Source organism: Musa acuminata, chromosome BXJ2-2 (assembly GCF_036884655.1).
Source record: "Musa acuminata AAA Group cultivar baxijiao chromosome BXJ2-2, Cavendish_Baxijiao_AAA, whole genome shotgun sequence".
Lineage (NCBI taxonomy): Eukaryota > Viridiplantae > Streptophyta > Magnoliopsida > Zingiberales > Musaceae > Musa > Musa acuminata.
The window spans coordinates 22,649,245-22,674,696 of record NC_088339.1 but is presented as its reverse complement, the minus strand read 5'-3'; the positions used below and the strand labels follow the sequence as shown (position 1 = coordinate 22,674,696).

Sequence of the window (25,452 nt, the reverse complement as noted above, 5' to 3'; positions counted from 1 at the left end):
GCGATTAACTCTCAAAACAATGCCCATGGAGCACTTTCTTTTCTTGTTTTGGTTCCCTTTGAGGTAGCACTTCTCCAGCCAAGCCAGCTCAGGGATGGTTCACAATGTGGTGGTAGCAGATGAGGACTCTCTTTTTATATTGAGATAAAAGAGTGATCATCTTCGGCTGGTGTACAGATTGGAGCATGTTGTTAGAAGTGCATCATTAATCAAGTATGATTGCAAGCCTTGCGAGGTTCTTGATGGCAGGTGTTTGTGAAGATTCAAAACCAGATGCATTGGTTGGTGGGAGGGCTGTGAAATCAAGGCAATGAAAGATTTGAAGCAGAGAGAGAGAGAGAGAGAGAGAGAGAGAGAGAGAGAGAGGGGTTGTGATCCTCCCTTCCCTAGAAAGATTGGACAAGACAAATGTCTTGTCCATCTCTGTGGCAAATTTGTCTGCCTCTCCGATCTGCAAAACCATATGCTGCAATGCCTGGGAGCAACTCCAACAGACGGAGAGGCTGGTGTTTTGTCCATTTCAAGCGCTATCCAATTTGGATGCAGACACAGCCACTGCCCCTTATGATGGTCTCAGTCCAACATTTTGGATCTGGAAACCATGCATCTCATCACCCACCCCACATCCAAATCTAACCTGTCCTCTTATTGGTGTTTGGGGAAAAATAATGACAAGTCTTTTAACTGTGGCCATGGGGTTTTTCTGATTCTGCTGGAATGTAGTGTCCCAAGGATGAGAGAGAAAGAATAAAATAGAAAAATAAAAGGAATATAATAAAAAGAATAGGTGCCCATCATGGTTATAAAGATTGAATTGAATGAGTGAATCAATTTGTTGGACTGTACATGTCTAATAAATTTTATTAAAAATAAAATAAAAATTATATTATTAAAAAGACAAATTCTAAAAAAAATCTTGTAAGTTTAATTTTTTTTAGGACCGTGAAAAAAGATAAATTCATCCCAACTTTGAAAAAATTTTAAACAATATCCATGATCACATAAAGGATTATTTTACCCGCATGTAGAGGTGTAGGAGGTCGGGGGTGGATTCAATGTGGTTAACTTACACATGGAGGTGTAAACGATTAAGAGAGAGAAGGGGGGGCGACCAATAAAACATGTTTGTGCATGGAGGTGTAGGCATCCAATGGAGAGGAGGGGTCAGTTGACGAGATTAGCTCACATGTTGAGGCACAAAGTAGTCATGGGAGGGGTCAATTGGGCTAGCCTACTGCGGAGGTGCAAGCAGCTACAAGAGGAGAGGAGGCGAGCGGTCGACAAGTGGAGGACAGTGGTTGACAAGGATAGGATGATGATCTTAAAAAAAATTGAATGCCATCTGAAATTTTTTTAAAATTAGGACGCTCCACAGGAAATTCCAAAATTTATGATTTTTTTAAAAAATTAACATTATAAAAATATAAAATAAATAAAAAATTATTATAATTTTTTTTTATAATATAACGAAAGAAGACTAATATGAATCGATAATATAAGATTTTTCATTTCTTTGATCCTTATAATAAAAAAGACTAGCATCTTTAGGAAAATTAAAATATCTTTAATAATAAACAAATAATTGAGAGAATTTCATTCTTTTAAGATTTAAAATATTTAATTAATAAACTGAACCAAACCTTTCAAAGTTGGGGCTCTTTTGACAACCCAAATGGTGCCATCTTATCACGCCCCTCACTTGGGTGATAAACAATTTAATTTCTCGATCATGCATATGTTTCTTATTCATTTTTAGTGGTCAGATTACACCACTATCCTTCCTCGAACCTGATTTAAAAGACACAAATCTTGATCTGTGTATGTCACAATTGCAAGTCTAATCGATCGTCAAAATAAACTCGATCTATATTGATAGATTCAATGCGTCTTGTATCTCAATTTGCAGTCTACAATAATCTCGATTCGATGCGTCTCTGTAAGCTTCTTCTTGTGCTGTCGTAGATCCTTGAAACGGGTCTTCTAGTATAAAAATCGTCCTTAGTTGTGAGAGAATATTTTGTGTTCCTCCCATTCCATCCGCATTAGCTAGCAGTAGTTGGTATTCTTCAGGGTAGGCCATCCGCCATTGGATCCATGCTAGTTTCTCCGCTTCTCCGAGCAGATTTTCAATAAATTCCATTTTTGCTAGAGGATCTGTGAATCCTTGTGAAGATACTAAATTCTTTGTTATTGATTCCCACCTCATAAATACTTCATCGAACATTCCCAGTTGGGATGGGATTATGAACATCGCTCCTTGCTGTTGGAAAGCCGAAGGGAGGTTCCAGGCTTCCGAGAAGTTCTTCGCCTTGAACCTTGGCTGTCTTGAGTGTCCTTCATATTCTGGTTTCTGGCTTGTGGATTCTATGTTCACAGCCGGGGGATAGTTTACGGGTCCCATGGTTGAGTCCGTTGGTGGCCTGTAATTTGATATAGCAGATGATGAATATACCTGTTGAGATAGCCTTGCTAACTGTGGGTAATTCCATTATCAGTTCCTCCTCTAGTCCTGCTGCGATTAATTCCTTTTGACGCTTCCGAGGGTACGGCATCTCTACTTCCTCTTCTGTGATGTGGGTGCCTTGGAAGTAGGAATTAAGGTTTTCCCTTAGCTCCTCAGCCTCGTCCTCGCTGTCGTTTAATTGAATGTTGACAGCTATTGTGTGGATTCGGATTTCCTCTTCATCGCTGAATGTTTCGTCATCCGTGTTGTTGTAACGGATCCTGCTGGATGTTGATGCTGCTTTATAATTGTCGAAGCTAATTGAAATTCTTCCGTCAATCAGATTTCGGCTCCTGAGTTCGGCAGGTTGTATGGGAATTGAGACCTGTGTGGGTCTGATCATCCAGTCTCTTCCTCTGATTTCTGCTGTGGAATACCTTCTTCCTGGCAAGGCCCTTACGCCATGGCTTGTTAAGTAATCCACCACCCCTGAAATTTCATATGCAAAGGCGACATTCGGGGTATTTGAAAGTCGCCCCACCATTCCCCTGGTGATTAGCAGATTTGCCTCTCCATTCTGCCATGTGTCATATCCACGGGTTAGTATAGAAAGTTGTATATTACGGTAAAAATCTCCTATCGTCATCATGGTGTCTGGTACAACGTAGACCAGTTGACTTCCTCTAGTCAGGTCTACTTCCATTGTGGCAATGATGGACCTATCATCAGCCCATCTGTTGTCTCGGAACACTAATAGTGCCAGTGTTCCCTCTTCCTGTCTATGGAGTGTCTGGACCCTTGTTTGTAGGATCCCGAGATGAATATACCTCATCCCGCTCCTGATCAGTTGGTCAAAGCTTGGCTCCTGAATGAAAGCCCTGTCTTCTTGATTGTTGGTGACCAACATAGCTTCTTCAGATCGATGCGTATAGACCCTGTGATGCACATCATCTCTTCTCGAGTGGTATAATACTTCGGCAGGTGCTATTGCAGCTCTTTCCCTCATGGATAATTGCAGCTGCGCTTGAGGGTCTATTTGTTGTTCCAGAACCTGCGCGTTTAAGTCTGTATTTCTGAAGATGAGTCGCCCAAGTCGTCTTCTAGCGTTGAATATTCTCCTCTGGTTTCTTCTGTAGTTCCTGATTTGGTCTTCTACAAGAGGAGTTGACGTAGATACCTCTTGGGTCTGTGTCCTGGAAGTCATCTTCTGTTTTCTTGGAAGATTTTTATAGGGTCTTTAAAGACTAATATTCTTCCTTTTGTCTCCTTAGGCCTTTCAGAGGGGCCTAGGTTGAGGTTTGCTAGTTTGGTGATGAGTTCGTCTGGTACTACTTGGGATTGCGTTGCCTTTGATTGTTGCAATTCCCGTATTGTCTGTAGCTCCGTTCGTATTCCTTTTATGTTTTCAGCAATTTGTACCAGAAGTTGAATTTGTACGTTATGCTGCTTGATTACGGCTACCTAATGGTTAAGAGTTCCCTGAAAATCACTTGTCTTGAGAAACCCAAGTGATGGGGGTTCAATAGATTCAGTAGCTTTAAGAGCTTCTTTGTAAGATTCGGTACTCCTGGAGGATATATGACTCATCCAAATATTTGTTTTTCTATTTTGGATAATAGAATTTCAATCCTTTGGAGTTTTTGGTCCAGGCTATGTGAAAGTCGTAAGGCTTCTTCCTCAATGAGTTTGGGTTGCTTAGTTATCTCTAGAACCAATTTTTGAACATCAGCTTGAGTAAGAGGCTTGTTCTTGATGAGTAAGGAAGACAGCGTTGTTATTGAGGATTCGAGGTTCTTAACCCTATGCTCAAGGTTGCGGTTTTCTTCAAGCAAAAGTTTGAAGTTTCTCAGATTTACTCTACTTGAAAGACAAGTTCGGTCGTAAATGACAGAGATGTTGTGAGCTAGTTCTTTCTTAGTGGGTTTTGGAGTCTCCGCTAGATTTAGGTAGTCCAGATGGGAGGTATGGGAGTCTGTATACCATTTTTGAATAGCTTCTTCCCAAAGCTTAGACATATGCTAAATATGCATTGTTTTAGATCTACTTACGTTCTCAACTTCGAGAGCTTGCGTCAAAGGTCTTACTGTGGTTCCCTGACCTGGTTGCCTTCCTCGGGCTCCTCACAAGTTTTAAACCGTAAGTGATGTTTTACAAAGCAAACTTAGCATAAATATCATAGCAATTCGGTTAGAGACTATATCAAAACAGAATACAACCGGCTCTGATACCAGAAAGTCGACGGAAGCGGGAGCGGGATCCAAGTAACCTCAACCATATTATTCAGTTCTTAAATGATTATATGAGGTTATCTTGAAAGGTTATCTTGCACTAACCTCAACCATATTATTCAGTTCTTAAATGATTATATGAGGTTGGCATCCAAAACAGGTAGGATGTTCGTAGGACCAGAATTATCCGAAAAGTTATGGTCCAAAATGCCAGGGGAGCTAGGAAAAAGGATCAAAGAGGCATTTGAAGCAAAATACAGGGGAAACACCATAGGGGTAATCCCAAGGATTCTCTTCTCCTACAAATATTTAGAAGCAGAGTGCAAGGATGCTGCATTCAGAAGAGCATTAAAAGACCTATCCTTTTGCAGTAAGATTCCTATCCCAGGATATTACAACAAACCCGAAAGAAAATATGGGGTAAGGAGATCAACTACCTACAAGGGTAAACCCCACTCATCTCATGCAAGAATTGAAAAGAGGAAGCATTTGATAAGAAATAAGAAATGCAAGTGCTACCTTTGTGGAGAAGAAGGGCATTTTGCAAGGGAATGCCCTAACGACCGAAAAAATACATTGAAAGGTCGATTGGCGGCGAATCCAAGAATTGCACAGCAAATTCCACATTCCAAGTTGCATTTGGGGCTGCCAGCGAATAGAGACCCACCAAATATAAAGCCCAGCCCAGTAATCAGAACTCACGTGGATCTCAAAGCGCCGGAGGTCAGGTCAGATCTCAATGCTTTATGAATCGTGCAGTCACGGATCGCTGGCCCACTCGAACCGCCTCGGACCGGATCGATTCCCAACTCACGCGTGGACGGCAGAGAAGATGTCCGCATACTAATTTAACGGTAGATGATGTAACCGCATATTAATGCTAGCCGTATCACGAAGAACAAAGCAAGGTGATGGTTGGGTTCAGTCGTACAATAATAAAGAAGTAATTGAACTAATATTAGATCGGCATTAAGGGCAAACCCTCGCAACAACGTAGGAACCGTATCCTCCACGCCGCCCTCCAATTTCTCTCTCCCCTTCGAATTTAGCCCGGGTTTTGTCCGTCTGCCGTCTGTTGAGACCGATCCGTTGATTTGGTTTGGGGATTTGAGCAGGGGATGGTGTCGGACGCGAGCAAGAAGAAGGCGGCGGCCAAAAAGGCCGCGGCGGCAGCGAAGAGGGGAGGGAAATCATCGGCCACGTCGTCGAAGGCGGCCGCCGATGTGCCGAATGGGGCGGCGGTGGGGAAGGTGGCCGATGGAGTCGGATCGATGCGGATCTCGGATCGGACGTGCACGGGTGTCCTCGCCTCGCATCCGCTCTCCAGAGATATCCATGTACCTTCATTTTTCCCTCTCTACCTTTGGTTCGTAAAGATACGTTTTTGTTCCGTGTTAAGTAAGCTAATGCTTAATCTAACAAGTGAAAATCATAGTGGGGTTATTTCAGAAATGGAATTTTGATTATAGTGAAAATGTATCTGAGCATGATCATCAGTTTTCGATTATCAAATCAAGTAGGGTTCGAATTTGAAATTTAGAGTAAAAAATGAGAATTGTTTGGGCATATATACAAGTTAATTTAATATTTCTTATGGACCACTAGGTGCAGTTTCGTAGGAAATGAGTCACTTATAAAATGTTATGTTGTTTATGGCTTGCAATGTGATCGGGGTACAGAGTTATGAAATTCTGGGCACAGAGTTATTCTTTTCTGTCGCAATAATATTGCTCCTTATTTGGTGAAGTCCTTGATTCGGAAAAGACAGTCAGTATGGCCTAGGCTTTTATGGTTATCAGAGAACTAAAGACTATTTTTATTTGTCTTCATTGCTTGTAGATATTTTGCCTATGTTTTCTACCATCAGTTATGAAATTCTTTATCATCATCTAAATAAAGAATATATTGGGAAAAGCTCACTTAAAAAATATACATATGAATCCCCTTACACTCCAAAGCTTAATGAATTTCTATATCATTAAGGAAGAAAAAGGAGTGTTTATGTTGGCCAAGTTTTTGAAATGATACTATATCATTAAGAAATTTTTTAATATTGTAAGGCTATATGCTTTTCTTCTGATGTTCTTAAGAGTGACCTTAAATAAATAATGATGAGCATGACGGCAGTGGAACAAGATGTCTTTATTCAGTATGTTGTTTGCTCTGAAGCAGTGTTGAGAACAGATGCATCATATGATTACAGGCTCATAAGCAATTCTTTTCTTGATTGTTGAGTACCAGGATGAAGCTCAAAATTACAGAACTTATTTGGTCACCATTGTCCAAAAAATTCTGTTTCCATCTTGTTGACAGGACTGCTTCTCTTAATCATTTCCTTATCTGCACAAGCATATTCTTGTTTTCCTTATTTCATAATTGTTAAGAATATGGTATATACTAACTTTTGGATGGTTCATTGCCCCCTTGAAGTTGGTTGCTTGAAAGGGTTCATTTTGTCACTATATGGAATTTTGGAATTATTGATGAATTTGATTTATTTATGACGGATTGATGTTTGTTATATACTGATTTTATTTTATCACTTGAATATTAATAGATATAGACAACTATGACCAGACCCTTTGCAGTCCTATTGTTGTGGCGCTGAACAAGATGATCAAGTTAACATATTCATGGCTTCTACTGTGTTTCTTTTGTCATTATGAATATTTTTTGCCTTCATTTCATAATCCTTGGCAATTGTACACATTCCAGATTGAGTCGTTATCACTAACCTTTCATGGGCATGACCTTATAGTGGATTCTGAGTTGGAGCTCAACTATGGTAGGTTTTGCATGTCAACTTCTAACTTTAGTATTGGAGTTAGATTTTATGCCTTGGTTTGTTTATGTAGCTAATTTGTTCTACTTGTAGGCGCTATGGTTTGTTAGGACTTAATGGCTGTGGGAAATCCACCCTTCTTGCAGCAATAGGATGCAGAGAGCTTCCAATTCCTGAGCACATGGATATATATCACCTTACCCGGGAGATTGAAGCTTCAGACATGTCAGCTTTGGAGGCCGTCATTAATTGTGATGAAGAAAGATTGAGGCTGGAGAAAGAAGCTGAAATCTTAGCTGCTGAGGTTTGTTTGTAAGCACAATTTTCATGTTGCAGATAGCAGCTTGGTTATATACGTCTTTAATCAAAGTGATCTATTATTCTTTTATATATGTTTGGATTTTATGACTTCTTGTAGGATGGTGGTGGTGGAGAAGCTTTGGATCGTATATATGAGCGATTGGAAGCAATAGATGCATCCACTGCTGAGAAGCGAGCTGCTGAAATTTTGTATGGACTTGGTTTTAATAAACAAATGCAAGCAAAGAAAACCCGTGACTTCTCTGGTGGATGGCGTATGAGGATTGCTTTGGCTAGAGCATTGTTTATGAACCCAACTATCCTCTTGCTTGACGAGCCTACAAATCATCTTGGTAAAATATATATTCCTTTTTCCAATATCAGGAAACTAGTTGCCATTGGTCCTCTTTATTTATTATTTGGCATAGTTGGATTTTTCATACAATGAAATTAATTATTATTCCTGTTTTGATAGGTCGATGACCTTTACATCGTATTGTTTTTTCTTTTATGTTATTGGTATACAATTTTATCAGGATCAGTTGGTGATGGCAAGTTTGACTAATGATATATGTACCTGAAACAAGATCAGCTTAGCTAGGTTTCCTTGGGGCTTGAACAGTTGGTATCTTGGGTAGGTGTTGGAGTTGGTAGATTTGTTTGGGTTATCACATGTTTACATGGAAGATTATCAACTAATAAAGTGGATGTGGCTGTAATGAAGGAATAGCAAAATCAATACTAATGATCCATTATGTTACACTAGACCTTCGGAACATTCAAAAAACAAATTTCTCTAATCTGCTACTCATTAAATAACTTAAATGTCGAATATTTTCTTGCGATTTGTGAAGCCTATATACTGATATATGGGACACTGATATGTCACAAGACATATATGCTGATACGTGACATCTTTAAGAAAAGTAGTTATAAAATGCCTTGAATTTGTACACAAAAATTAAATTTACGGCAAGGCTTGATATTTAATTGAAGTTTTGAAATAGATAGTTATGTATTATGATAGATAATAACAAGTCACTAGTCAACATGGAAGCATTCCTACCCTATTTACCATGGACAAAAAGAATTTTATTATATAATATTTCAGTTGTATAAAGAAGATAGAAGAAACTTATTGTAAGTGAAATAAGATCATTCTATCAATTTTATTAATCATAATTTAATGAAAATACAGATAACTTATAATTACTATATAAAACATGTTTTCGTTTCTATAATGAAAAACTATTTGCCGAATTCTAAAATTATTTTATCTGTTTATTAATTATTTAAAAATCATGATACATATATCTACATATATCATGAAGTATCCTACAAGTATCATGTCCTAGACAATCCAGAATGGATATGTAGATGTAGATAAGAACTTTCATTTTTTTGTTATTGTGAGCCATATTGGCTAAACATATATGCAAGTTAATTCATGGGGTTTGGGTTGAAACTTTTGTAATGTAGACCGAGTTGTTTCGGAATCTTAAATGACTAATTCCCATCCGTCCATGTAATATTATATTAGATATGGTGTTGCACTTTGATATGCCAACTAATTAGGAATTTGGTTTTCTACAAACTTACATGCATTGGTATAACATTGCAACTGCCAAACTTGATTTCCCTATCAATTGCATCCTTGAAGCAGTTATCTCAATGAATTTCCTTGAAATTCAAGTATCATCAAGGGTTGCTTGTTGAAACTCTACATTCATTACCTGAGCAAATCTGAATTACAGAAATAAGAGTCTCCTAAATCGGTTGCAAAAAGCCTGAGATGGTTCAGGTTAGATATCTAAATATGTGCTAACTTGACAAAAGCTCTTGTACATTTGCATTATGATGATTGATTTTTATGTCTTTAGAATTACCTTGTGCAGTTTACAGTAATTAAAATGATAATATCATTGTGATATTCTGTTGTTATCATGTTTTGTGCTTCTCAGAAAAGTACATTAGTTAGATTTGCTTCCAAGGTTACTGAATTTGCTTCTACAGATGTTCCTACCAGAGCTGAGCATGAAAATAGTGAAAAAGCTGGTGTAACTCCGGTAGATTCTCTTTTTTTTTTGTCTCTCTTTCCACATCAACCATATATTTTCCATATTTCATTTTACACTTCATCTGCACATTGTTGTTAGCTTTTGTTTGTGCTTTTATTTTTCAAAAATTGTTTACATTGTAGCAGGATGCTGCTAAGATGGATTTTGTTCATGTTAAGTGCCGGAACAGCACTGCTTTTCATACTTGGTGGTTATTCACTTGAGGATAATGTCCGTCTACTCATGCTCTCATCATAGACAAAGCGACTATTGCAATACTGCAAAAGAGCTTCTATTCTTTTTCCAAATTGCATTATGAGGCATTGCTTATAGTTAAGTTTTGATCATTTGATCAAATTGTTTCTTTCCTTGGCCAGATCTGTGCTCACAAGTATATACAGTTATCTAAATGAATCTTTTATACAGTGTACAATCAGGACATAAATTTAAGCATTTATCATGTAGTAGAGTTCTCTTCCCTATTACAAAACTTTTCATAAATGAGAAGATCAGCTTCTGATGTTGTATGAATGCACATTTGACTGGTAGTATGCAAAACTTAGGCTTGCTTGTTCTTGTTTTGTTTTGCAGATTTAGAGGCATGTGTCTGGTTGGAAGAGTCTCTGAAGAAACTTGATCGTATCCTAGTTGTGGTGTCACACTCTCAGGATTTTCTTAATGGTGTCTGTACCAACATCATCCACATGCAGAGCAAGAAGCTAAAATTCTACACCGGCAACTATGACCAATACGTCCAGACTCGTGCAGAGCTGGAAGAAAATCAGATGAAGCAGTACAAGTGGGAGCAGGAGCAAATTTCTTCTATGAAAGAGTACATTGCTCGATTTGGTCATGGTTCTGCTAAGTTGGCCCGTCAAGCCCAGAGCAAGGAGAAAACTCTTGCCAAGATGGAGCGCGGTGGACTTACGGAAAAAGTGGTGAAGGACAAAGTATTGGTCTTTCGCTTTGTAGATGTTGGTAAACTTCCCCCACCAGTCCTGCAGTTTGTGGGAGTGACTTTTGGATATACCCCAGAGACACTCATCTACAAGAACCTTGATTTTGGTGTGGACCTTGATTCCAGAGTAGCACTAGTAGGGCCCAATGGTGCTGGGAAGAGCACATTGCTCAAGCTGATGACTGGTGATCTTATCCCTTTGGATGGAATGGTTAGGCGGCACAACCATCTCAGAATTGCCCAGTTTCATCAGCATCTGGCCGAGAAGCTTGATCTAGAGATGTCTGCACTTCAGTACATGATGAGAGAGTACCCAGGCAATGAGGAGGAGAGGATGAGAGCTGCAATTGGAAAGTTTGGATTGTCAGGAAAAGCACAGGTGATGCCTATGAAGAACTTGTCAGATGGTCAAAGGAGCAGGGTGATCTTTGCTTGGCTGGCCTGGAGGCAACCGCATATGCTGCTGCTCGATGAACCCACAAATCATCTGGATATCGAGACCATTGATTCCCTAGCAGAAGCACTGAATGAGTGGGATGGTGGCCTGGTGTTGGTGAGCCACGACTTCAGATTGATCAATCAGGTAGCCGAGGAGATTTGGGTCTGCGAGAATCAAGCAGTGACAAAGTGGGAGGGTGACATTATGGACTTTAAGGAGCATCTGAGGAGCAAAGCTGGATTGTCTGATTAATTGATGAATACAAAGCAGAATCCTCAAAAGCCAGTACTTCCGAGATTATGTTGTTAATCACCGTAATTAAGTTAAGCAGTTATGTACCAGTACTTCCGAGCATACTGTTTTATGATTCTATGGACTTTTAAGGAGCATATGCTGCTGCTCGATGAACCCACAAATCATCTGGATATCGAGACCATTGATTCCCTATCAGAGGCACTGAATGAGTGGGATGGTGGCCTGGTGTTGGTGAGCCACGACTTCAGATTGATCAATCAGGTAGCAGACGAGATTTGGGTCTGCGAGAATCAAGCAGTGACGAGATGGGCGGGCGACATTATGGACTTTAAGGAGCATCCGAGGAGCAAAGCTGGATTGTCTGATTAATTGATCAAAGGCCAGTGCTTCCGAGATTATGTTGTTAATCACCGTAATTAAGCTTAGCAATTATGTACCCACTTTGAGCCACCTTTTGGCATACTGTAATATGATTCTAGGCAGCTTAGGCCCGAAAGAAGCTTCCAGTATTCAGTCTGCTCGAGTAATTCACCTCCACCTATCTTCGCCACAAAGTAAGTACTATGTTATTTGTTGACATGTCATCTGTATTATCAGCTATGTTGCATTTACGAGCTTACGGAGGAAGCCGTGTGTCTCTTACAATCTAAAGAAATCTAAGGGATAGTGGTTAATAAAGGTTTTAATGTTTCGATATCTGTTTCTGGTTGAGCACAGCGTAGATCGAGGCCTGCAATTTGACTCTGTTCAAATCGTGTGTGACGGACAGTGATGGCGGTGCAGCATGTCTTAATTGTACTAGCAAAATTCCGTTACATTGAATAATCAAGTACATGCATGCTTATTCGTCTCACTCTTTTGTGTGTCTAACATACGGTGTCCGCATATCAAATACTACCTCCAATTGTGTAGGCTTGTACACAAGAATTATTGTCCAGGTGAATCCCCACCCACCCCCAAAGCGTGCATGATTGTTTGTGTTCACACAAGAGAAAAGATACAAGGTACGTTTTCCAGACAATTATGGGCGAGAATAATGTCCTTCAACGTTGGTCCATGCCACATTATAACTGGACTCGGAGGATGTCCCCTTGCGAGGGGCCCACCTGCATGAGTGAAGGTGGGACGAGCATTACATATTAATAGCAAACAGTACCTTTGTGTCCACCATGATACACGGCCATTTTGGTTTCAATTTTCTCCTCTCACGATTTCAAGTGTCATCGAAATGATTGATCACCACATCTCAGTGATCTAACACATACGACAACGAATAACATCAAAGACCAAGAGATTCATGGTGACTGCAGGCAGATATACATTTGACCACCTTCATTCAATGGTCATGGTGAATCCTTGCTCATTCCTCATGCTTCTTTTGAGTTCTGTGATCTATTTGTCCCCTTAAATAAGAATTTCTCTCGGTATCCTTCTCACGGATCATATGTTTGCAGCTTCAGAATACCATACGCTTCAGAGGTCTTTTGTTACCCCTTCTGCTGCAAAACCTCTTGAAAAGAAACCGAAGCAGAAACATTTACTGCAAATCTGTGTTAAAAGAGAAGACAACATACAATAAAAGTGAAGAGAGAAGAGAATGGTGGGAATAATCATCAGGAAGGAATCTGAGGCCTTCCCTCGGACAAGACCTGACTTTATCTTCGGTACATGCAGCAAAATTTCTGCATCAAGGTAAGAACCAAAGAAAACCATGTTAATGTCGATCAATTCTCAAGTCTAGCTATTTTGCTAGGAACTTAGCAATAATCACTGAGGCAATGCAATATGTAACCAATCTTATTGCTACGCCACAATCTTAGGTATATAATCTTTGATGAATACAACTGCATTAAGCAATTGCCAAATCTTTTCGATCACACACGTTAAGTTACCTACTAAAAGATGGTTAAGAATATGAGACCAGCCAGATCTAAACATTTTCTTTTGCCATGTTTGTAAGAACAGTTTACCAGCTGATCTTTCCTACACAATCTTGCATGTAGCACAGTGAGGATGGATCCTAATATCTCTATGCTACATAGGCTAGCAACATGCTCATTTGATGAACCGTACCATAGTTCTTGCATGAACTTGTCGATTACAATCCGAGGCTGGAGATTCAATTTAATATTTGATTCACTCATGAGATACTCACTGTCAGGTTTTTTCTTTGATGAAGAAACTTCTGCTGATACATTCCCGATCAAAAAAAGATGAGGAGTCTTCTTTCATCTTTTATTGACAGCTAAAATAGGACAGAATGAAAGGAGAATATGAAAAGAATCATGCAAAAAGAATTACAATGTAACAGACTTCATCACCACCTACTGATGAATTTAGAAAGGAGATGCCAGTCGATCTAAAAGAAATTTGACCGATATCATGCTTGCTCTGAGTTCATAGTCGGTGATGGTAACCCTAATCCTGTCAATAAAACCCTTGATGGTGGATGATCACAAGAAACTATATATATATAATTGTTTTCTTTGTTCAAATGATAAAGCTGAACATATGATTACAACTACAATATATCCCATCAACAATTTCAATTTATCCTATATGTTAACATGAAAATGTTATTATACTTTTTCGAGAGAGGATGAAAGAGGGCAACCGTCCACGAAGAACAAAGGTAGATAGATAGATAGATACCAACTCACCGGTCCACTGTATGAGATGAAAAATCTACTCCCTGCAACTTCAGCTCACATCCAATATATCATAAATTATTCGAACAGAAGAAGAGAGAAAACCAGGAACACTTACGGAAGCGATCGATCACCTCAACATCTGATGGTACATCTCGAGGGATTAGTCATGTATTTGTCGATGCAGCATCATCAAGATTCTCATGTACAACGGCAGCCGAATCCATGTGAATCTTGATGGTGCCACACCCACAAAGACCAACTGCTTGGATCGATCCACGCATCTTGGCTGTGGCCCCTTCAGGGTGTGGATCGAAGGGAGGAAACACCCTAAAATGACCAAGAACAAGGAGAAGAACTAATATCAAGAAACAAGGAGGACAGATCCACTCCATGCACGACTACCCGTGAGATGAACACAAGTGCCTGCTGATGCACTGGTGAGGGATCTCGACGAGACATCACCAAGAGTTAAACAGTCGCGGACAGAAAAGATTAGGTTTTCTAGGTTTCTTCTTCACGCATCACAACATGAATCCCTTGCATGATCCGACTGCAGTCACCAAGAGAACCGAAGATCGTGCAAGGTTTCCCTAAAAGAAGAGTAGCGCTCGCCAGACGCAGGCTAAGAGATCGAAACGAGATCTCCCTCCAGAGATCTGGTGAGGAACCATGATCTATAAGCCGAAGACGAAGAAAGATATGGCGAAGATCTGAATGGATGGAGGAAGAGGGTGAGAAAAGGAAAATGAGAACAAATTGGAGACACACAAGATGATGGAGGGAGGAAAATGAAGGGCTATTGAGTGTGAGGATTGAGGAAGGAAGGGGAGTATTTATAGTCAAAAATAATGTTTTGGGATATTATAATTATCACCACATCAGGTCATGGTGTTCTCACCCTAAACCTTATACTTTCACTCTTATTCCTTTCGGCTTTCTTTCACCTTCGCAATTAATCTTAATCTTAATAGGTTTGACATTGCAGTCATTACTGATATGCTTCTATAATGGCACCATAGGAATCATCTTATTTCAGGCACATAGATATCAGTAGAGGATAAGAAATCTCATGATATTTCCTATCAATACATCACCGCCATGCATAGAATGTTATTACTTTTAGCTGGTAAGAATTTATTATTATTTAGAGTGACATTTTTCTATATGGAGATAACACATATACATATTCCCACCATTAATCATATTTAATTTCTATTTAATTATGTTTTAGTTCGAATGATCATGATTACTGACTGTTCTGTCCTGGAAATCAATCAAATCATCTTCTGTACTCTCTCCCTCTCTCTCTCTCTCTCTCTCTCTCTCACAAACACACACTCACAGACACACACAGACAGCAAATTCAACGGTGAAAACGCATGACTGATACAACTAAAAAATAATGTTAGGTAAAGAATGTTTTACAGAGGATTAATTGCTTTGTGCAATTATCGAGTCAACTAATGAAGGGTTTAGGCCGTGACTTAAGTCGGGCACTCAAGTATTCCCATCTGAAGCTGTCACAAAGGGCCCTTCTCTGCACTGGTTTTCTCAGGTGTGTCTGTGGCTCACACACGAGGGAGGACTACACAAGCGTGGATGGAGATATCGGGATCTTTGAGTTGTCCTTGTGTTTGCTGGTCCTCGGAATACATTGTGTTCTTATTGGTTGATGCTTAGCTGTTTCCTTCTCTCTTATTTCACGTTTATCCAATGAAATCTCGTCTCTTAAAGATCCCTGCGGACATCTGCTGCCTGCACCTCTTTCCCCTTCACCTGAATCCAGCCCTTGTCATGCCTTAGAAATGAGTGAGCCAGAGAGAGAGAGAGAGAGAGAGAGAGATGACTGTATCACGATGAGGCTGCAACTCTCTCTCTCTCTCTCTCTCTCTCTCTCTCTAAGCAGCTGAAAAGATGAAACAGGAATCAACCCCAGTATCAAAGAAGTGATATTCACTTGCAGTGCAGGCACACCAGATCAGTAAACAGTCCATCATCAGCATATCCAGGTACAATTCAGGAGACATCAGCATTTGGGCAACGCAAGTCTCATGAGACCTCTGGGACCATCAATTCGAATCCATGGCCGTCGTCGTCGCAGGTCTCATGACATGTGGATCGGCATCAAATTATTGTAGTGCTCCTGTCCTTGCAGGAGGACCAATTTGTTCTCTTGCTGTTCCTCTTAAAAATTTCCCAAAAAACAAAATAATAATACGCATATTAATGGTGTGAATAGTTTTCATTTGTTGTTGTAGTCACTCAAGCAATGAAGTTGAACGCATTTTTCCCTTAGCATCTGATCATCAAACATGTCATTTTACGCGGAGATAAAGAAGATTCCCATTGTATAGACTGTCACTTCAAGTGCTGTCGATTGTCTCAGTGGACCAACCTCAAATGTCTTAGAATCAATCACCACCTGAGCAGGGCGATGGCCAACTCATATGATGCATACTAGGGAGAGATGCATTGAAAAGTTTTATCGTATGTCACTCAGGCAAAAAGGAACCAAAAGTTTAACTGATATGATCATGGCTTTGTTCTTACAGTGCTGGCAGCTGCAACAATGGTAGAGAATCTCATCTGTCATTTGTCTCTCTGAGAGAGGATACAACCATGAGCCACTGAGCTGGCACACAAACATCTTATGATCAGCTTGCAGGCCCTTGTTGACTCCTGAATTAATGCTTGCTGTGGTCCATCTAAATGGTACATGTAACCTGTTTCATACACTTAGCTTTTTGGTGATGTAGATCATATGCTTTTGCTAGCAAAAATTTGATGATGTGGTCCATCTCAGTGACTCAGTAAACCTATCTAATAATCATACACATGGAGAACAGACGGCTGAGCTGCTCACCGCACTCTCTTCCAGTATTTGCATACCTCAGGAAGGCTTAAATTGCTTTTTCATGACATAGCTGGGTTATATTATATATCAGAATAAATCAAAGCTTCCGATTGGCTTAGCAGAATATTGCTTATAATGATCAAAATTAGGTAAAGATGAAGCATAATTTTCAGTATTCTGTGATGCCAACTATTAAGATTAAGCGATAGCAATGATCAAGATCAGACAAGCAAAAGTAGTGATTGCCATAGCAATAATATAGTGCTGTAGTACTTTCATCAATTTCTCTTAGATATTCTTTTGAGACAGCAATACAGTGATGATGCCTACTGATCAGACTGCAATTCTATATATGGTGCTTTAATGAAAATAATATTTAATATGGAATCTTATAGGGATACCTGAGGAGGACTAAGGACAATGTATTCGGTTCATTGTTCTCAATGCAACCATAAATAAGATGTATTCTTGCCGAAGATAAAGAAAATGAATAGCAACTGATTGGTCATTTATTTATGATCTTTTCTTTTCCTTCTCGATCATTTGGTGGTATTTGACTCTTTATCGTAGCTGTCTTTTTTTATCTCATTGATATGTATTATCGACTTGATAGATAGATAGATAGATTGGTAGATCTTTAGCACATTCCGGAGTATCGGTCATTTGTCTGCCTATCATTTCGACCATTAGATTGGCAAATGAAAGGTGAAGAAAAATATTCCCTGATGGCAACAGCCTAACAACGAGAACAGTCCGGGAGGATCTTTTCTTTCGGTAGAAAATATCCATGTCGATGATATGAAATGATAGTAGATGATAGCAATGTGTGGACCAATATATAGGCAATTCTTACCAATGATACATCACTATCTAATGTCAATATCAGGTTATTAATGCAATGCAATGCTTACCTCAATGCACAAAATATTGCAGCAGTTTGAGATGTGATTTCTTCCTCTCCTATCGATTCACTCTCCGACTTTATCAGACCCTTTTTGTTCAAAATAGATTATCGTTGGTATACAAATAGATACAGATTACGGATATATGTGCAGTGAGTGAGTGAGTGATACAGAATCCACATATTTCTGCAAAGGTCTTCGTCAAGAGGGCCGGCCCCATGCTATCCTATCAGAGGCCAAATCAAACTTCGCCATCACTTGCAATCGCCTTTTGGCGTTCTTCTTCTACATACACATCATGATCTGCGAGTGGACCGAACACCCATCCAGTTCATCCATCCCACAGTGTCATGAACGCTTTGAGACCGTAGGCGAAGTGCATCCCACATGTAACTACAGCCGCTAAAGCAATGTATGACAGCATCTGACCAAGCTAATCCGACACCTTGTGCTGCTGCATTAACGTCCTCGGTCGACCCCTCCTTTTGCGTGAAAAATATAATGAAATGATCTGGGGCCAGATGCTGGAACAGGAGCTGCTGCAGTTTATTTGGTGATGCTTGTGTGGAGCTGCACATCTGGTCCAGGAGCAGAAATAAAGAATGGCATGGCAGCATGCAGGGGTGGGTTCAGCAAACAAGCTCATGTGACTGCCTTCCTCCTTGTGGGGCTTCATGTCTTCCTTGTGGGCAACAACCTAGTACTATGAAATATATTTCTACTGCGTCTTTCGAGAACCTGGTACCGGTAAGCCAGTGCGGGTGGCGTGGTCTCTGTCAACTGTGCATCCCTCGAGATGCAGTGCTATCCTTTTTAGGTCTTGCCACCTGATGCCGCTCAACAGGTTAATCGAGCTTGCATGCCCTGATCAGCTTTCCGCTTCTTCGTTTTGTGTTGCGGTTGCTGCGAACGAGAAATGTGGAAGAGAACCTGGAACAAGCATGCATGCCATGATGTGTGCCAACTTCTCATGCTTGTTTCGATCGTGTTGGCCCCCCCCCCCCCTACTTCCGTAAGAACCCATCTTGGACACCCCATTTGTAATCCGACGAATATTGAAACCACTCTTTAGCCATGCATTACAGTGCATAGCAATCTCCATCTCTTTAATTGTATGTGGCAGTCGTTCTCTTTTTCTCAATTATATGCATACAGTGTTAGATTAATTACGCATCTAATTAGATGAGTTCCTACAGTTTTGAAGAAGATGAAGCGTTCACTGATCAAGCGTTCTTTTCCTCGTACAATGAATGCTACGAAAGGAAGTATATAAACCATCCTTCAACTCTCGACTGTTCATATCAAAGAATCAACAACACAGCATGGGTTTCTAGTACTATTCTCAATCTCTACCAATCAGCCGTATGAAAGTTAAAGATCATCTAATTACCTTAGATGATCATATATATATATATATATATATATATATATATATATATATATATAGAAAGAAAATTTTCATGGATAAGTTGGAACAAGAAGGAAATTTGTGAAACTTGGATCTTAGTCTGAGTAAAGGTCCAAAAACCCATGGAAAGTTGTTACAAATCCACAATGATTCACAAAGCATATGGTGGGCGTCTATAACCCATAAAGGAGTAGTCAGCTTGCAGTCCTACTTCATATCTTAAGAGATGATTAAGTATCTTAATCAAGTCTGTAAAAGGTCATGCATGAATTGGCATCCATAAGATTGACATTGTGGATGGGTCCATCATGACCAATATAGTTCGGATGAGTCCAATCGACTCGAGCTTTGAAATTGAACAAAGCCCATTAAGCTACTTAAATCAACCTACAACAAAAGTCTAATAAGTTTCCCATTGCAAAGCATATTAGATCTTATTAGTGGAAGTTGACAACATAGCTTGAAGCACCAAATCATGTAATTGGAGGGGCCCAGTAGCCTCGAATGAAGCGACGGACCTAAAACGTGGGAAATGGAGGGCCCAGTTCTGTGCACATCACGTGGCGTGATTTGCGCCATCGATCGTAATTTAAGATTCGTGCAGCGTTTGATTTGCGTCATCGAGCGTCCCGTACTGGAAAGAAGCCGAACCTTCTCCAGTTCCAGGCGCATCGGGTCGACGATTTCGCTTCACGATTCGTGCAACCAAATATGGACGGTGGGGTTTCGGTCTACACTGGAGGGAGCGGAAACTCCCCACGAAAAGAAACCCTCTTCCGTTGGATTCGCCCCTCTCTCTCTCTCTCTCTCTCATCGCCGAGATCGATCGGAGAGATGGGGAGAGAAAAGGGGAGGTTCATGTCGCCGCCCGTGCTTCTGGTGATCTCGCTGATCGGATTCGTGTACTACACTACGGTGTTCATCTTCATCGACGACTGGCTGGGGCTCGGCACCGGCCCCGGCCTTCTCAATGCTCTGATCTTTAGCTGGCTTGCCTTCATGTGCTTGTTCTCGTTCTTTGTCACCGTCCTCACTGATCCAGGCGGCGTCCCTCCCTCTTTTGCTCCCGAAACGGAAGACCCCCAGATGGATGTGAGTGAATTCGATTAATCTTCGCTTCTTTGTGGATAGTTTACATCTTTCTTTATAATTTTCTCGAGTTATTGGATTTTGAAGGTATTTTTTGCTTCTATTGTTCTTCTTGTTGGTGATTGAAGTAGAAAAAGTTGAAGCCTTTGATAATAGAGTTGGATGATTAGCACTATGATAATGTGTAATTATTATTCATTTTGTATAGAATTGACTAACGTTGTGACAGATTCCTGATTGTATCTTTGTTCCAATGTTAGTTCTAAGGACGTGTTATTGATATCATGTTTTTCCCCCAAGTTTATTTTGGGATGAGGTGGATATTCCACCTTTCTCAGAAATCCAATGATAATGAATCTATTTGCGAGGAACATAATGATCCAAGTTCAAGGTATTCTTCTCGGAAACCAATAGTCATACTTTTGGTTGGCATCCTGTTACAAAAACTTCTAGTGACTGCTTAAAATATTGTGATAAGTGTCACTCAGACTTCATAGATGTGAAGTTTATTTTTTTTTACTTCAAACTTTCTGATGGTGTACAAAATCACAATGTTTCGATGCTGTCAACAGGGTGAATGCTTAAGATATTGCGATAAGTGTAGCTCTTACAAGCCTCCACGAGCACACCACTGCCGGGTCTGCCGTCGGTGTGTGTTAAAAATGGTAGGAATAATTCTCCTTATATTGACGGTTCGTTTATTCTCTATCAATTACATTGTCAGAATCTATGTACTCTGCAGGATCATCACTGTGTGTGGATAGGTAATTGTGTGGGATATGCAAATTATAAGCCCTACATTGTCTGTGTCTTGCATGCAGCCATGGCATCTATATATTCTATGGTATGTATGTTACATTGTTCCTCCAGATATGACCGACTCTGGCAAGTGGTCATATTCTTGGGTTATTTGTATTCTATTTTTATTCAGTCTCTAACAACTTCTGATTTCCTTCACTTGATGTGTTAGGTGATATTTGTGACCAGTATTCTTGGAAAGGATCATGATTTCAAGGGAGTCTCTAATAAGATATTCTATGTAAGTACATCAATTTTTGGAGCAGTAACCAGCATAAGATAATACTCTTGCATTTCATATCCGTGTATTTCGTGTAATATGTAATGTGACTTATTTTTACATAGTAGAGGAGCTTCATATCTTTTGATTTCTTATACTGCTTTTAGGCCATATGACTTCAATCATTACATTTGCATGTCGACTCTCTCCTAGAACTGCCTCAGATGTGAGTAACTAACTATAAGTCGAATGTAGCTAACTATGAATATCTTGCTTCATTTTCAGTATGGAGTTGAAAGATTCTTCTCACATAGTTGATCAAGTTACAGTCAGTCTAACCAAGTAAGTTGGATTTGACTTAAAGTTGAACTACATTAGCATAGTTGACTTCTCTAGAACTGTAGTTTGTCATCTCATGGTATAAAGGTTCAATGATCTTAAATATTTTGGTCTTGGATTTATAATAAATTAAGCAACACAAGGCCCAACTTACATTATAATATTTTTTTGCTCTGTCTTATCGAGTACCAGATTATAGAAAGTTTCAATAGGTATGGCACTAGGGCTGTTAGCTTTCTTGGACTTCTGCAGTGTTTCTTAAATATAGTGTTTTCCAAGCAAGAACAGTATCTTTTGCCAGCACTATTGACATGGTTCTTGCATTTACAAAATTTGGATGAGCGTCCCCATAAGGCTTAAACTAAACCATGAAGATAAGCCGCAGCTTATCTCCAAATCTAATTTGATCATCACTCTGTCAAGACTCACAGCCAAATAGACAGCTTATACCTATAATTTTGTACGCTACATCACATCTCTTTATTAATTTGCACTAAAAAGGGGTTAGCTCAAAATGATTTCCTAGTATAATCAATGCAGGATTCGTGGTTGCTTTTCTCCATTATCTGTTCTTGCACCATGCTGTAATCGATACATAATCTCAGCCATAGGTTTACTCTTAAGACCTATTGATCAAGTGAGCTTAAAGCCTTATGAGTTATGACCTCACCTCAAAACGGATGTCTTAGAAGATGTTTTTTAGGGGTGTATAGTGACTTGTATACTCCTCAAATCAGAATCCACTGTCAATGTTGATTATTTGATAGTGGCATATTCCGAAAAAAAATCATAACCTAAATCCATGAGTCAACTTGCCAGATAATAACTGCTTTTGATGTTCCCAATTAGGACATGTATGTTGGCAGTTGGCTTTTAATTGACTAGCCGATAATATCTAGATATGTAGGGTAAATAGTGAATCAGATATCCAAAGTACTATAGAGAATATCCACTTTTGATGAATGAATACATACAAATACGGATGTCAAGGGAAACTAAAATTTTGTAGTCGTCGTCTGTGACATGAATCTGAATTGGATGCCTGTCTGATATAGGTTCAAATTAGATAAAGAATGAACAAGTTGGTGGATACTGCATCAGAATGTCAACATAGTATAGGTTACTTATTTTTTTCTATGTTTGTAGCCCTTCGCTTGTTAATATGTTTTACGAGCGTTACTGACGACAGAACATGGCAGATCCTGTGCGCTTCAGTCACCATTATGTTGAGCTTGGCTTTCGGCAGCCTACTGGGTTGGCACATTTATCTCCTGACACATAACTTGACGACGATAGAGGTCAGTGGCTTATGGTCAAGCTTTAAGCCTGAGACATTTCATCTCATGACAGTTATTTCGTCTACTACCTGAATTTTCGACAGTATCGAGCAGCAGTAAGAGCAATGTGGCTTGCCAAGAAAAGCGGCCAGAAGTACCATCACCAGTTCGATCTTGGCATATATAAGAATCTCATCATGGTATCACACCTCCCCTAATTTTTAGATTCATGTTTCTAAATTGCAGTGTGGTTTTCTTATTCAGCATCACTGTTCATGTCAATTGTCGAGCAGATTCTGGGTCCAAATATCCTGAAATGGTTTTGCCCCGCAGCAGCTGGCCATCTTAAAGATGGAACACAGTTTCCAATATCAAAAGTAGACGGTCAGCACCCCGATTCTTAAACCTTTCAATTGCAAGCAGCTGCTCATGGTTGGCCTTGGTATGGTGATCACAAAGAAGCAAGGTAGAGATACGACGGCAGTTGCCCGTGCAGCACCAGAGGGTTTCTGAAGTTGTATCAGTGTGCTTACCGTTCTGCATAATCATGGAGGTCGTATCTGCCCATCCCATTGATGATGCACTTCGACGGTGTAAATGCTATACAGATTCAAACTTTGTTACTTGGAAGACGTGTGATGGAATGGTGGGGGCTGTGTTGGTCTGTACCTTTTCATTACATAATTGAAGGTTTGTGCTGCAAACAACCTTTTAATTCGAACATACTTTGCATTGCGATATGCTCCTTAACACATTGTAATTCCGAAGTCCCTACATATCATTCATCTTTGTCACTAAACCTCCTGAGATCATATAAAATGTCCAAATAGTTCTTTGCAGGAAACAGAGCTATCAAACATCTTGCGTAACCATACTCTTAAGTGGAGGCACACAAGTCATTGCTAGCCCAAAATCTCCAACTATAGTAAGAAAAAGAAAATGGCAAGATTGTGGAAAACAACCAAGGAAAAAACAAAGTATTCAAACCTGAAGCCACTTTGATACAGTACATGATAGCATTGAATACTTTGTCACCTCCTAAGAGTATTTAAACTTTGAAGCCACTTTGATACAGGATGAGCATTGAATATTTTAAGTTTCACGACAATAATTTTGAAGCTCAATTCTATCAATTTTTTTAAAAAATTCATATATTGAGATAATTATGAAAACTTTTAAATCACTAAAATATAATGCACCATGAATTGAACATGTATTATAATTTATGTTTGATTTTTAGTAAATTATGACCCATTAATTAGGTGATTTAGAAATTCAATATACAATGAATCTATAAAAGGCCAAGGAATGAAGATTGATGAGGTTATTTTTCTTTTAAAACTTTATCAAACTTTTATATTTTTAACTACTAGATATTAATTATTTTGAAAAAGAGAGTTATCTTTTTGTTCCTCCCGTATATCATTTCTTTTTTTCTCTCCCTCTTCTTATCTCTTCATCTTGTTTCATATGATATTAGAGCCTTGCTACGCTCTTGGAGTATTTTCTTCTTATAGCAACAACTAGAAGGGACTAAGAGCGATGCGATGAAAGAATGATATAACTAGATAGAGATAAAAGGAAGACAAGTTACAAATCTTACTATGCACCATGAACTTCAAGAAACCCACAACTCCAGAGGTTCAAGTTATGATTATGTAAGTAATGGATAGATTCGAAGATATGAATCCCTTGGCATCCGAAGAAGCTATGCAATACTCATATATGAAGAGGTTTTTCCTTGCAAATAATAACATAAGTTTGACTTACCAAATTTCCATAGCCCACTTCAACATGAAGAGTTTTTTTATTAGCTTAGTACCATTGAAAATTTTTTTGAGTATAAGGAGATACCCAAAAATTGAAAAGTAAAATTAATTGCTACAAGGCTTCGAAGTTATATTTTAATCTAGTGGGACAAGGTACAAGAGATGGGCCTTTTGAAAGAAAAAAAAGATTTCATCTTAGGAGATGATGAAATCTCACCTCTATAAGAATTTTCTTCCATCTGATTATATTCAAACTCTTTTTTTCATAATTTAATAATCTTTAGTAATATAGCAAAACCATCATGGACTACACTAAAAAAATTCGACAAGTTAATGGCCTGAAATAATACTCAAGATATATCGATGACCTATGAATTATGATTCGAGATGAAGCAGAGATGTAATGACTATGGAGGTTATATGATGCTTATCATTTAGTATTAAAAGTAAAGTAAAACTTATTAGAAGTGGAGTAAAGAGGTATTCTAATGTTCCTTTATATTCCTTTTTTAAAGCTAACTTTACTCGTTATAATGATAGTGGATCAAAAGCTAATAAAATCATGAAAAATATATCCAAACTAACTCCTACCAACCATGGATCATAATCTAGTTGCACCAGTCACCTTCCTACTTGTTATGAATACAAACAAGTAGGATACTATATGAACGAGTGCCCAAATA

General features: G+C 39.2%; 2 protein-coding genes and 1 long non-coding RNA gene across 4 annotated transcripts; 2 read left to right on the top strand and 1 right to left on the bottom strand.

Moving 5' to 3' along the window:
- Window positions 1-5,641: 5,641 nt before the first annotated feature.
- On the top strand, window positions 5,642-12,158 carry LOC135581704 (ABC transporter F family member 1-like). 2 transcript variants are annotated; one of them, XM_065095417.1, is made up of 5 exons: window positions 5,642-6,008; window positions 7,387-7,456; window positions 7,600-7,757; window positions 7,872-8,106; window positions 10,402-12,158. In XM_065095417.1, the coding sequence occupies exons 1-5, from the start codon at window positions 5,790-5,792 to the stop codon at window positions 11,457-11,459; spliced, it is 1,740 nt and encodes a 579-aa protein (XP_064951489.1). In that variant the 5' UTR covers window positions 5,642-5,789; the 3' UTR covers window positions 11,460-12,158. The 2 variants fall into 2 exon arrangements, with proteins under 2 accessions (XP_064951489.1, XP_064951488.1); XM_065095416.1 differs by having other exon boundaries at window positions 7,387-7,460; window positions 7,547-7,757.
- A 436-nt stretch (window positions 12,159-12,594) lies between these two features.
- Window positions 12,595-14,915, bottom strand: LOC135605387 (uncharacterized). Its single transcript, XR_010484428.1, has 2 exons — window positions 14,229-14,915; window positions 12,595-13,144 (listed from the first exon to the last, which is right to left on the bottom strand). It is a non-coding gene; the product is annotated as an uncharacterized LOC135605387 (long non-coding RNA).
- A 5,103-nt stretch (window positions 14,916-20,018) lies between these two features.
- Window positions 20,019-23,750, top strand: LOC135605386 (probable protein S-acyltransferase 15). The gene is made up of 7 exons (XM_065095415.1): window positions 20,019-20,369; window positions 20,939-21,031; window positions 21,109-21,210; window positions 21,337-21,405; window positions 22,923-23,021; window positions 23,105-23,200; window positions 23,294-23,750. The coding sequence occupies exons 1-7, from the start codon at window positions 20,112-20,114 to the stop codon at window positions 23,402-23,404; spliced, it is 828 nt and encodes a 275-aa protein (XP_064951487.1). The 5' UTR covers window positions 20,019-20,111; the 3' UTR covers window positions 23,405-23,750.
- The last annotated feature ends 1,702 nt before the right edge of the window (window positions 23,751-25,452 follow it).